The sequence below is a fragment of the Salmo salar genome, chromosome 25 (genome assembly GCF_965601325.2).
Source record: "Salmo salar chromosome 25, fSalSal1, whole genome shotgun sequence".
NCBI classification, from domain to species: domain Eukaryota; kingdom Metazoa; phylum Chordata; class Actinopteri; order Salmoniformes; family Salmonidae; genus Salmo; species Salmo salar.
In genome coordinates, this window is record NC_138315.1 from 38,512,137 (window position 1) to 38,526,666 (window position 14,530).

The window sequence follows — 14,530 nt, forward strand, 5'->3', positions numbered from 1 at the left end:
GTATTGTTGTCTCTACCTTCTTGCTGTTGTCTGTGCCCAATAATGTTTGTACCATGTTTTGTTCTTCTACCATGTTGCGCTTCTGCAATGTTGTGTTTCTACCATGTTGTGTTTCTACCATGATGTGTTGTCATGCGTTGCTGCTATGTTGTGGTCTTAGGTCTCTCTTTATGTAGTGTAGTCTCTTGTCGTGATGTTTGTTTTGTCCTATATTCTTAATCCCAGCCCCCATCCCCGCAGGAGGCCTTTTGCCTTTTGGTAGGCTGTCATTGTAAATAAGAATTTGTTCTTAACTGACTTGCCTAGTTAAATAAAAGGTTAAATAAAATAAATAAAAAATAGGAACGCACACATGTCCAAAGTTATTATTTGTAAGGAAAACAACAAGGAAGGCACTAGCCAGAAAATGTGCCAATTCCTGCAGGACTGCGCAAATGTCTGCCGAAACATTGGTGAACTGCTTGGGCTCTCGTGGAAGAGAGAAGTTTGTCCGGCTCAGTAAAGCTTCAAACATAAATCGTCCGCAACACTGAAATAGGATACTTCTATGTGAATTAATAAGGAAGCGGAACACACCTCAATTCAAACTGTTGTTAGAAAATAAGTTGAAATTGAAAAATGTAAAACACAGCTATAGATAATTAGCAGGCAGCGAGTGTTAACTGTCCTGTTGGGTAACAATCACATTTTGGAACAGTGAGTGCATTCTGACATCCTGCGCATAAAACAACTCACGCTGGGGCGACCGTTAGAGATATTTGGAACTCACATGTGAAAAGGTTAAGCTAGCCAAGACCAACAACACAAACAAAGACTATACAGCTACAATTAGTGAGTGTAGTTACAAACGGACTGTACCAAAGAAGTTCAAATGTCTTCCACACCCATGTCTACGTGTAGCCTACTTCGACACCGTGTCCCCATATTTCCCACTCTCCCATGCCGAATAGCCTGAAGCCACAGGGCTCTTATCGCAGGCTCGATTTCTCTACGTGGTATTATTGCAAACCATAGGTTGGGATTTGACCTGGCTACATGTACATTGAACACCACAGCAGCTTTTCGGGATGTTTTGTTATTTCAGTATAACAAAAAATCTACGACAAAGTTGCCTCTTTTACAACGGGAGGTCAACGGGAAAGAATGTTGGTTTTCCCCAATTTTGGGGCGTAGTCAAGAGGAATTCCTTATTATTACCGACTGAGACTATAGTCCGAGTACCAGTCTCTTTAGCTAACATTCCATTCTTTACCACTCTGTCATTGCCAAAGAGACTGGCCTTTCGTCAATCTCAACATTCAATATGTGCTGGATTTACAGCAGAGATGCTCATTGGTTTTGGAAATAACATTCATATTTTCCATGACAACATGTGGAGCCTCAAAAATATAATTAAAATTTATAACAAAGTCAAAAACAATAATTTTGCTGTTAGTTAGGCAAGTTGTTGTATTTTGACGTTTTGTGGTTGGAACTGCAGTATGTATTTAGTTTGAGAATGTGGATGTGAGCTAGCAACTTTTGACAGAATGGTTTCATCTGGACAAACAATATGGTTGCATAGCAACCGGATACCAACACGTTCTGTGGAGATAAAAGTTCAAATATTTGAATAATTATTGTGATTGGAGGACAGCTGTGAGGGTGATATAATCAGGACCAAATCCTCTGTTCTCTTCAAGCTCATTAACATTCATGATAGAATATTCATATTTGAAGATGGCAGAAAGGCCAGTGTCTTTGGCACATGATATCAAGTACAGAGAGTGGATTAGAGTTCTCTCTGGTTCAGGCAAAGATTTTTATTTACATTTACATTTACATTTAAGTCATTTAGCAGACGCTCTTATCCAGAGCGACTTACAAATTGGTGGATTCACCTTATGATATCCAGTGGAACAACCACTTTACAATAGTGCATCTAAATCTTTTAAGGGGGGGGGGGGGGGTTAGAAGGATTACTTTATCCTATCCTAGGTATTCCTTAAAGAGGTGGGGTTTCAGGTGTCTCCGGAAGGTGGTGATTGACTCCGCTGTCCTGGCGTCGTGAGGGAGCTTGTTCCACCATTGGGGTGACAGAGCAGCGAACAGTTTTGACTGGGCTGAGCGGGAACTGCGCTTCCTCAGAGGTAGGGAGGCGAGCAGGCCAGAGGTGGATGAACGCAGTGCCCTTGTTTGGGTGTAGGGCCTGATCAGAGCCTACAAAATCCTACTTTATGTGAACAATTTGAAACTGAATTGAATTAATTGATAATGATTAGCAAAAACTCAGTCAATGATCCTCGGATTTCAAGGGACGCCATTAAATGTTTTGTTAAAAACGATGCAACTGCATTTGCATCTGGGCTGAATAAATCACAATTAGATATCAGAATGGCAAAAGGTATTAACGATGTTAGAGCGTTCTCAATAAACACTTTTTTTGAGACCAGGTAGTCAAGACAGAACTAAATCTATTGATAAGATTGAGAGCAGAACTTGCCATCCATCGAATTAGATCCAACCATTACTTCCATGGTAATAGACCCAGTCGACTACTGGCTAACAAGCTTAGCAGTAATGATCAATTAGCAGATATCGCAGCTATTGAATCTGAATCAGGTGAATTACTATCAGAACCTAAATTAATCAACCAAAGATTATTTTGTTTCTATAAAGAATTGTACACATCTGATTGTCAATCCACAAGAAGCCAGATCCTTTTTACAAGATATATTAACTTGTTTTCTCTCAAGTGAGGAAGCCGGCCTGCTGGGAGGCCAAATCTCTCTCCATGAACTCAAGGGCATTGGATAACATGAATAAAGGCAAATCACCTGGTTGTGACGGTATTCCTCCTGAGGTCTATTTAAAATGTTGGAACCAATTAGGTCCATTATTACTTGAAATTATTAACACAGCTGTTCACAAAGGTTAATTTGAAAGGGCTGTAAATACGGCAGGTAGCCTAGTGGTTAGAGTGTTGGGCCAGTAACCGAAAGGTTTGCAGGATCGAATCCCCAAGCTGACAAGGTAAAAATCTGGTGGATCATCGTTCGTAAATTCAGAGTGTTTCGTTCTCGGAGCGTTCAGACTCTTTGGCCGAGGAGTAGGGTTGATCCAAGCGTTCAACGGCAGTCAAGCACACAAGCTAACTGGCTAACGTTGGCTAGCTACTTCCAGACACAAATGAGAGAACACCTCACTCTGACCATTTTACACGCCCTAGCAGAGCTGGTTAGGCTGTTTTCATGGTATCCAGAGCGTTGGTGACTGTAACTGTGCTGCTGGCAACAATTTAATTACACTTTTTTTTGCACATGTTTACTGACACCGGCCATATTCAACGGGTGTTGAGCGTTTGTAAATTCATCAGTTGTTCTGCGCGAGAGTGCTCTGAAATCGGAGCAGATAGCCAAATTAACAATGTCCATTGAAACGCACAACGACTACACCACTTAGCTAAGAATGATGTGAATAATCAAGTCAATAAACATTGAGTAGTTAGTTAGATAGCAGATAGTTAATATACTGACTGGCAAGTTTGAGTAGCCAACTAACGTTAGCTAACTATCTAACATACCTATCTATATATATACACACTATCTAACATATTTTATAACTAACCCAAGATAGACCACAGCCTGTCGTTTCCGATGGGAGCAAATTAATCATAGTCCGCAGAGCAAGTAAGGTGGTGGGCAGAGCCAAGCAGGACATTGGCACAGATAGAACAACGAAACAGATATTTCACTGGATTTTTAAATGTGAAGCATCCGCTTAGTGTTTCCACAAACCCACTGGCGGGCAGTGGGAGAAGATTGAACGAGATGGATTTTGGCCGACATTCCCCAAATGTTCTCATCGTGAAACATTTGATCTCAACACAGTTCTGTTTCCAAAACTAGAATCTGTTATGAACAGAGTGTACTAATGTTTGTAAACTTTAACCTTGGCGATAAAAAAAATAAAACGTTTGCATTGTTTAGGAGTGCAAAGGCGAACTGAGTTATTACACACACACACACACACACACACACACACACACAAACACACACACAAAGAGTAGGCGTTCCATAAGGAAAATATGCTGACGATGCTAGAACCGCCAATAGGATCTCGCTAGGTCGTGCTTGGTTATAAAAAAATATATATTGGCAAGTTCTACCATTATTTAGATATTTCTGTTAGGGAACGCCTTCTTTGAACTGCGCGTGTGTAATAACAATTCGCCCTTGTACTCAAACGCATTTATTTTTACTTTTGCAAAGGGCAGAGTCTACAAAACTTAGTCCACTCTGTTCGTAACATATTTTAGTTTTGGAAATAGAAAACTATCGAGAGCGGTGGTACAGGTCTAAAAACGCGTCGAACATCAACTACCACAATCCACCTCGGTATGAACTCCATCGGCTAGACACACGTGTAAAACAGAACATACACGCATGTTGCATTGGCTAACTAGCTCAACTTTATGAACGAACACAGCGCAGGCATAATATTAAAATACACGAAACGTGCTCGGAAGAGGACAGTTGAGCAATTGCTTTGAAGGCCTTCAGCTAAACATGGACAGAATAGCCAAGCATGGGAGTCTCGTTAGCTAGCTACTAGCTATCTATGTTAGCTGTCCTACAGATATTTAAAAAACACCCAGTGCAATGACAGCTATGAGACGGTATCTTGCTCTGCCAAAGGCACACATACTTCCAGCTGTTAGAAATATTATAACTTACCCGAATTGCCCTTTTGTTCCCACCAGTCATCACCTAAATCGTCCCCCATCTTCAAATCCAAAACTACCGCTGCGCTGTGGCTTCTGGTTGTTCACAATCGCATGACATTTGTGAACAGTTTCAACGGAAGTGTTACTGGTACATTATGGACAAGCCATCAACTCTACACTTACTACGTTAGGTTAAGTCTACACTGACAAAGCCCCTGCAAAAGAAACAGTCACCAAAGTGGCATCTGTTATTGTGTAAATGTTTCAAGAAGGGCTACAATAAAGAATTGCTAAACCGCTGAGATACGGTGTGTGACATTGCGGTATATAACGTAGCTCAAATATTTGTATTTTAACATTAAAATCTACAGATTCAAGATAAATGTGCATAATTAACGCACGGCACATGTCATGACAAGTTTATGTATAAATTAAAATGTTTTAAAATGTAACGTAAGCTATGTTATTGAGAGAGAATGTATTTCTGATTGTCTTTTATGGGGAATCTGCATCTTGAGTCCTATTCTATTCAGACTTTATTGGCAGCGTTTCAAATTCGAAGTAGACAGCCCTATGCCCTTGGGGGAATCCTCGCGGCCATATTTGTCGTCGGTCCAAACGTTTAGCCAAGCAAGGGAAGTTTACAACGTAAACCCCTCAGCCCTCCCTTTTAATGGAGTTTGCGAGTGTACAATTCTGTTTGCTTCAGGCCTGAAATGCCCCATATTTCAATTCACGATGATTGTACATCCGCTAAGAAAAGTCCTCCAAAACCTAAAACCTCAACTGTCAATATGGAGTCAACATAAAAGTGTAAGTAAAAACGAATGTAAATAAGTTAAATTGTGCTACTAATGCACAAACACGTCTCATAAAAGTAATAATGTTTTTGTTTGGTTCGTTTTTGGAAATTGTAGAATAAAAAATGTTCCTTCTTCAGAAGTAGCTAGGCAGGCTAATGTTAGTTAGCTAATTCATTTGCTAGCTATGATAGAGTAGGCGTATATTAATAATTATGTAGGTAATATAAGTAGGCATGCAATCACAATTGCACTGTAGCTCATATGGCCTTCCCTGTAGCTCAGTTGGTAGAGCATGGTGTTTGCAACGCCAGGGTTGTGGGTTCGATTCCCACGGGGGGCCAGCACAGAAAAAAATAAAATAAAAATGTATGTAATGTATGCATTCACTACTGTAAGTCGCTCTGGATAAGAGCGTCTGCTAAATGACTAAAATGTAAATGTAAAAATGTAGCTCTACCGGTGGCTGAAAACACAATCATCGTGGGATGAACAAGTGATGAATTTCCTGGCAAGGGTGGTCCATTTAAAATTCATTCCTTCCTCCCTCGCCCCTCGCCCTGCAAGTGTAAACTCATCAGACGTCATGATACGTCATGATACGTCATCAGAAGTGTCTACTTAATTTGAGGGCTGAGGAGATAGAGTGCGTTTCAAACTCTTAAAACGACACACCCTATCTAGGCTTGCCTAAACATCAGACTGCTACCATGGTTACTCCATGGATTTTCAGTCAAACCGAAGTTGACCTAAAAAGATGCAATAGTCTCTACAAGCCAGAATTTGAATAACATGATATTTACACTTACTTTACTGGTTGTTGGCCGCATGCTATTGGTCCTTTTGGCGGTAGAAGGTGGAGAAGGGGTATCCACAGGAAAGTGTTGTTTACTCGACTTTTTGCTGCACTGTTACGTGATGCACAATATGTAAACAATAACCTAATGTAACCGAACTAAGTTGACCGTAGCACATTTCCTTGCAATCACCTGAAAGTGTTTGTCATTTGGTTTGTGATTCGGTTAGGCTCGGCCATATCTTGCAAGTGTTTGTCACATGCGAATTGTATCAATATTGACAATAAAACGCAAATACAAACTGATATGCAGGCCAGCATACTGAAGGTCATGTTCATATCACTTCCCTGTGTATAGTCTGTATCAGATTACCTCCGACAGGGACAAAATTGATGGACAACAGGTAAAGTAAATTGAAATTAAGTTTGTTCATCATTCTGACTTGTAATGGGACTATTTGGGAAAGCTGAGCCTACATGTTGGAGGCAAGTGTATAACTATTTCACACTCTGATTCTAAAATAGGCCATATTGCTAAACCTATTCTATTCTGTATTTAATCCAGAATGTTTTGTACAATCAATGTATAATCTATGTCTGGGTGAATTTTTTACTCTCTAGGTGGAGGTTTTGAGCAAAATGCCCAGTTGAAAAGGTGGTTGTCCTAATCAGAACACATTGTCCCAGGGTGGCCTCCTATAGGCCTACTTCATAAGCTAAGTAGAGATAGTGGCTTTTGTTTCACATGCAGTGGAACTATATCTCAAACTCCAATTTAATTATGCGTCAAGAGGCAAAGGGGAGTCTTTGCATAATACAGCTCCACTTTCTGACCTTTGGGAGATGACAGAGGCAATTACAGAAGAGTACAATACCACTACACATGCATTAGTCATCATCATCAGAGGTAATGCCTCCTCAGGGCGTTGGGCTGCAGCGGCCTGTTCCCTGGGGTGTCTTTCTCTGCAGTTTACATTACACACTCTGTTCTGTCATCATCACAGAGATGGGCCTTCTCATTAGTTTTACACACAGAGAGAAAGAAAGAAAGGGGGGAAAGACAAGAAGAAAAAGGAGGATGTGATTGGATTGGTGCCCTCCTTTCTGCAGCTGTGGAAGAGAGGTGTGGGGGAGGGAGGGGGGAGGGAGGGAGGGGGGAGAGACAAGTCTTCCGGGAGTAATTGTGTGTTTCTGTCGGAAAAACACATTTTCTGGCTGGGAGAGGCTGCGAGACGTTTGATTAAAGCTTCGCCACCAAGTAGAGAGAACAGGCTGATTACTGAGGAAATTATACAGAGTCAGGATGGCTGTGCTGTGGTACTCCCAGAAAGCAGAGATGAAGAAAATAGGTAAGTGAAAGAAAGGAAGGACAAAGTGAACACATTGCGCTGAGTGCAGCCAACATTCAGATGAGACAATGGGCCGTAAATGGCAGCTCCACATGTAATTAACTGGTCTATCATCCCTAGAAAGAGACAGACGTCTGCCTCAGCTCTGCTCCTCTCTGGGAGTGTTGGCTGTGTGCTAGTGAGGTACAATAAATCTACAGCTTCTAGTTACTATGTGTGTGTGTGTGAAAAGGAACAATCCTGCTCTCTGCCACTGGGAACAATAGGGAAATCTACTTTTCTTGCAAAGTTCATCAGCCATTCCTATTGTTAGGCACAACAGCTGATATGATTTCTTTTGAAGAAAACATATGTTAACTCATATGAGAAGAGATAGAAACAGACTCTTGCCAAAACATGAGCAGATGACTCTCCTGATACAGAGAAAATCAATAAGAAACTGGGAATCAAAAAGATCACCAGACTTTCTCCTGAAAGCTTGTTTTTGTGAGGGAGAGATAGAGAATGAAAGTCTTTAAGACTAGGCGCTTTAGCAGCTGTGTCTGTGGACCTGTGTGTGATTGCAGACTGCGGTGCGTCTGTGTTAATGTGTTGATTTTGTTGGATGCAGCTGTTCCTCACTTTCCCTTTTTAATGATCACAAGGAGACGTGTTATTTTTGGAATATCGTCCTCTGATGCTGGCCATTTCTCCACTGAGCACTAAGAGAGAACAACAGAGGGGAAGGAGCGAGAGAGAGAAGTCTAATTAGCACTGAAATCGTTCAGTGCTAATTACTGTGTGCCCACAAATGTCTCTCTCTCTCTTGTTTTTCTCTCCCAGAACTTATAACACTCCCTATTCTGATTTTCTCTCTGACCTTCCAACTCCATTTTTGTCCCTCACCCTCCCTCCCATACTATTTTCTTCCTTTCACTGAGCCTCTACACACAAAGTGATAATCCCCTCCTCACAAATGGAATGAGAATCGCAACAAAATCAATTTCAGTAGCATTTCCATGTGTGTAGCACCATACACTAGGTTTTTAATGAGGGAGATTAGTGTTTACTCTTGTCTCTTGTTTGTTTGTTTGTTTGTTTCTCTGCTTGTTCTCCTGACTGTAGCATTGAGACACTCGTACTCAGTCAAGTGACACTCGTTCACACTCACTCTTTCTCTCACTCAATTCGAATGGCTTTATTGACATGTGAAACATATGTTTACATTGCCAAAGCAAGTGAAATAGATAATAAACACTTTGTGAAAAAAAACAATACAAATTTTACAGTAAACATTACACTTACAAAAGTTCCAAATGTCATATTATGTGTATATATATATACGGTGTTGTAATGATGTGCAAATAGTTAAAGTACAAAAGAGAAAATAAATAAATATGGGTTGTATTTACAATGGTGTTTGTTCTTCACTGGTTGCCCTTTTCTTGTGGCAACAGGTCACAAATCTTGCTGCTGTGATTGCACACGGTGGTATTTCACCCAATAGATATGGGAGTTGATCAAAATTGGATTTGTTTTAAAATTCTTTGTGGGTCTGTGTAATCTGAGGGAAATATGTGTCTCTAATATGGTCATACATTTGGCAGGAGGCTAGGAAGTGCATCTCAGGTTCCACCTCATATTGTGGGCAATGTGCGCATTTGCTTAAATTCATCAAAAACGTTAGCTCATAACAATGAACCCTTTTTGTGGGATACACATAAGGCAGTTCTAGGTCTTGTGGCATATTTTGGTTAAACTATCCCCAATTCAATGGAATTCCAACCCTCTGCATGCTCAGTGCATTCTTCCATCACATGTACAGCTGATTCTCAAGATCTTGTACACTAATGAGATGCTATTGAGCCCACACTACTACACTGTCTGAGCAAAGGACTACATGCATTCTGGTACGTTTTGATTACAATACTGGGTGGGGTGATTATTTTATATGACATGCATGATGTTTTGTTAACTAGTAAATGGTAGCCTACAGCAAAGTATGTTTAAATCATTTCTAACTTCTACATTTCTGCTAGTTAGTTTTTGCTACCATGTGGGTTTTAGCTTACTTGAGCCTGAGGAGGGTTAATTCACCTGTTTCTATACATGTTTCATTTTAAAACATGTATCTTACAAAGGAGTTGTTGAATCGAAATGATGAACTATTTATCTGTACATGGGATTGTATTATATCAATTTTTTACAGATTTTTTCTAATCTTTACAGGAAAATGGCACAGGCACTATCTACAATTTACTGAAGCTAATGCAGAAGGAAAAGCTGTGTACATTTGCAAATACTGTGCCAAATCATATGTGAATAATGCAACAAAGATGCAGAATCCTCTGGCCAAGTGCATAAAGTTCCCTCAGCGCTCACAACAAGCAACCTCTGACAAAAGTCCCTCTACTTCTATTCAAGGTGAAAATGATGAATCGGACACCTTATCAACAGCAACAGCTCATGGTCCTCCTGGAATCAGAAGTTTTTTCAGTCAATGGAGGAACGTAGTCAAAGAAATGATTATGAATGTCTTGCTCGAGCTGTGTATGCAACTGGTTCACCTCTGATGCTCACAGGCAATGTGTATTGGAAGAGATTTCTGAATGTTCTTCACACAGCATACACCCCTCCAACCAGACATGATTTATCTACTCATTTGCTGGATGCAGAGTTCAACACAGTTCAAGTGAAGGTCAAGCCAATCATAGAGAAAGCAGACTGTATTGCAATAATCTCTGATGGGTGGTCGAATATTCGTGGGCAAGGAATAATTAACTAAATCATCTCCACCCCTCAACCAGTATTCTGCAAGAGCACAGACACAAGGGACAACAGACACAACGGTCTCTACATTGCAGATGAGCTGACGCCAGTCATCAATGACCTTGGACTACAGAATGTATTTGCACTGGTGACAGACAATGCTGTGAACATGAAGGCTGCTTGGTCTAAAGTGGAGGAGTCCTACCCTCACATCACACCCTTTGGCTGTGCTGCTCATTAATTGAATCTGCTCCTCAAGGACACCATGGCACTGAAAACAATGGATACACTACAAGAAAACCAAGGAAATGGTTAAGTATGTGAAGGGTCATCAAGTTAAAGCAGCAATCTACCTCACCAAGCAAAGTGAGAAGAATAATAGCACCACATTGAAGCTGCCCAGCAACACCTGTTGGGGTGGTGTTGTCATCATGTTTGACAGTCTCCTGGTGGGGAAGGAATCTCTCCAAGAAACGACCATATCACAGTCTGCTGATATGGACAGCCCCATCAAGAGGATCCTTCTGGATTATGTATTTTGAGAGAGAGTGGTAAGCAGCCTGAACCTCCTGAAACCTATATCAGTAGCCATAGCCAGATTGAGGAAGACAATGTCATATTGTCTGATGTTCAGACTCTGCTTGCTCCAAGCAGAGGAAACTGCAGTTCTGAAATGCATCAAAAAGTGTGAAGACTTCTGCCTGAAGCCCATACATGCAGCATCGTACATGTTGGACCCCAAGTATGCTGGCAAGAGCAGAGATCAACAAGGCCTATGGTGTCATCACTACCGTGTCTCACCACCTTGGCCACCTGGTGGAAGGGACTTTGTTGATCTGAGGCTCTTTCCCCTGTTGCCTCCATCATCCTCCAAATACCACCAACATCAGCCACCTCAGAGCGCAACTGGTCCTTGTTTCGGAACACACACACAGAAGCACGCAACAGGCTGACCAATACAATGGTTAAAATTTGGTGGCCATCCGGGCAAATTTGAGGCTTTTAGAGCTTTACAACGAGCCATCCTCATCCTCAAGGTTAGAAAGTGACAGTGAAGATGAGGCCTCAGAGTCTGATGTTCAAGAGGTGGACATTGAGGAGGTCCAGGGAGAAGACATGGAAGCCTGAGAGGAAGATGACCACATCTTTGACTATCATTTTATCATTTTATTTTAGATCCATGTTGAAAACGTTTTTGGGAGATGCGATGGATCGTTAGGGATCATTCAATATTCCCTTTTGTTGTTCAGTGAAACCATCCCATGTGAAGAGTCAACTCATTTAATTAAAGCTCAATTCGTTTTTTAATTTCTTTTGGAAGGATTTAATCATTTGCAATTATGTGTACTTATGATAAGGTAAAATGTGTATGTTTCTGTCTCAATATGATATGGTAAATATATCCAATGCAAAAAACATCTACATTTAAATGGTATTTATAATAATTTGCATATATTCCCGTTAATTCCCACGGAAAGTTTCCACCTCTGAATATTCCCCAAAATGTGCAACCCACTCACAACCATGAAGGACAATGGGTTCTATAACTGATTCAAGTATTTTTAGCCAGATCCTAATTGTTATGTCAAATTTTATGTTCCCTTTGATGGCATAGAAGGCCCTTCTTGCCTTGTCTCTCATATCGCTCACAGCTTTGTGGAAGTTACCTGTGGCACTGATGTTTAGGCCGAGGTATGTATAGTTTTTTGTGTGCTCTAGGGCAACGGTGTCTAGTTGGAATTTGCATTCGTGGTCCAGGTTACTGGACCTTTTTTGGAGCACCATTATTTTGGTCAGGGCCCAGGTCTAATGTAATTGGAGAATCCAGTGGGTTCTGGTAGTCTTTAATAGTAGATTCTAAGATTTGAATTTGATCATGTATATGTTTTTGCTGTTTGTTCTTTGTTATAGACCCAAAAATACTGGAGAAGTGGTTTACCCATACATCTCTGTTTTGGATAGATAACATCTTTTCGTGTTGTTGTTTGTTTAGTGTGTTCCAATTTTCCCAGAAGTGGTTAGATTCTATGGATTCTTGAATTACATTGAGCTGATTTCTGATGTGCTGTTCCTTCTTTTTCCGTAGTGTATTTCTGTATTGTTTTAGTGATTCACCATAGTGAAGATGTAGACTCAGGTTTTCTGGGTCTATGTTTTTGGTTGGACAGGTTTCTCAATTTCTTTCTTAGGTTTTTGCACTCTTCATCGAACCATTTGTCATTGTTCAAAATTTTCTTTGGTTTTCTGTTTGAATTTTTTTGAGCGGTCAAATATACTGTTTAGGTTTTCTACTGCCAAGTTTACAAATGTATTTCTTTTTTGGTAGATTTCCACACTATTTTCCTTCCATCTATAGCATTTCTTATTATTCAGCTCCTTTGTCTTTGATGCCTCATGATTAAGCAAAGCTCTGTTCAAGTTGAGTGTGATTTTGCTGTGATCTGATAGGGGTGTCGGTGGACTGACTGTGAACACTCAACCCAGACTAAGATAGTCTGGGTTGAGGTCAGTGATAAGGTAGTCTACAGTACTTCTGCCAAGAGATGAGCTATATGTGTACCTACCATAGGAGTCCCCTCTAAGCCTAACATTGACTATGTACATACCCAGCGTCCGACAGAGTTGCAGAAGTTGTGAACCTTTTATGTTGTCGTAGTTGTGTCTAGGGGGGCATATGGGGGAGGGAATGCTATCACTTCCAGGTAGGTGCTTGTCCCCCTGTTTGCTGAGGGTGTCAGGTTCTTGTCCAGTTCTGGCATTTAGGTTGCCACAGACTAGTACATGTCCCTGGGCTTGGAAATGGTTGATTCCTCCTCTAGGATGGAGAAGCTGTCATCGTTAAAGTATGGGTATTCTATTGGGGGAATATAGGTTGCACACATGAGGACATTTTTCTCTGTTGAGATAATTTCCTTATTAATTTCTAGCCAGATGTAAAATGTTCCTGTTTTGACTAATTTAATAGAGTGGGTTAGGTCTGCTCTATACCAAATTAGCATAACCCCCTGAGTCTCTTCCCTGTTTCACACCTGGTAGTTTGGTGAACCTTCCCTGTGGCTCAGTTGGTAGAGCATGGTGTGTGCAACGCCAGGGTTGTGGGTTCGATTCCCACGGGGGGCCAGTACAACATTTTTTTTTTTAAATGCATGAAATGAAAATGAAATTCACTACTGTAAGTCGCTCTGGATAAGAGCGTCTGCTAAATGACTAAAATGTAAAATGTGAATGGGACTACCAGCTCTCTGGAACATAGAGGGCAACCAGTGGGTCCGTCTCCTTTATACCATGTTTCTTGTAGGATGACAATGTCTGTATTTTCAATTTCTTTGAAGTCTGGGTTCCTGCTCTTTAGGCCAAAGGCAGATGAACTCAGACCTTGTATATTCCAGGATTAGATAGTAAAAGCTTTGTGTTCCATAGTGTCTAGTGTTGTTTTTGTGTGGTTTAGGGCCAGACCATTACAGTAGGTGTGAGAAAAGCATGTTGAGCATCTGATACATACCTCTTAGCTCTCTCGTTTGATATTTCATATGAAATAGTCCCATAAGAATGCTAATTTTAAATTCTACGGTTCCAAACTGTTCACTGTTATGTGGTCAGGCAATTACTCTGGCTTACCACATTACGCCCTGGTCACTTCAGGCCTACTAGCTTTGGAGAGGTCAGGGGTCAGCAATGACATCTTTGATTGGACAGCTGTGTCTGAGGAAGAACAAACAAACTGGAAGTGACCTTGAGCTTGCACCTTGCATTCATGAGCATCTGGTTGGGCTTAACCCGCAAGTAGCCGAGCTGCATTCATGAGCATCTGGTTGGGCTTAACCCGCAAGTAGCCGAGCTGCATTCATGAGCATCTGGTTGGGCTTAACCCGCAAGTAGCCGAGCTGCATTCATGAGCATCTGGTTGGGCTTAACCCGCAAGTAGCCGAGCTGCATTCATGAGCATCTGGTTGGGCTTAACCCGCAAGTAGCCAAGCTGCATTCATGAGCATCTGGTTGGGCTTAACCCGCAAGTAGCCGAGCTGCATTTTAAAGACTTGGCAGGGATCTTTATTGTTGTTTCATTCATCGTGTGTTGTAGTTTATGTTCTTTTGTCTTGGGGGACTCAGTGGTACTCTGCTATTCGATCAT

General features: G+C 41.1%; 1 protein-coding gene and 1 long non-coding RNA gene across 3 annotated transcripts in view; one reads left to right on the forward strand and one right to left on the reverse strand.

Moving 5' to 3' along the window:
- The window catches only part of cmss1 (cms1 ribosomal small subunit homolog), an 82,340-nt gene extending 77,330 nt beyond the window's left edge, over positions 1-5,010 (reverse strand). Inside the window, exon 1 of one of the 2 annotated variants that reach the window (XM_014174251.3) lies at positions 4,716-5,010. In XM_014174251.3, the coding sequence (XP_014029726.1) occupies positions 4,716-4,764 (49 nt within the window). In that variant the 5' untranslated portion in view covers positions 4,765-5,010. The remainder of the gene's footprint in view (positions 1-4,715) is intronic. The other variant, XM_014174250.3, reaches the window with a different exon arrangement.
- A 100-nt stretch (positions 5,011-5,110) lies between these two features.
- Positions 5,111-13,817, forward strand: LOC145864078 (uncharacterized). The gene is made up of 2 exons (XR_014382653.1): positions 5,111-5,518; positions 9,859-13,817. It is a non-coding gene; the product is annotated as an uncharacterized LOC145864078 (long non-coding RNA).
- The last annotated feature ends 713 nt before the right edge of the window (positions 13,818-14,530 follow it).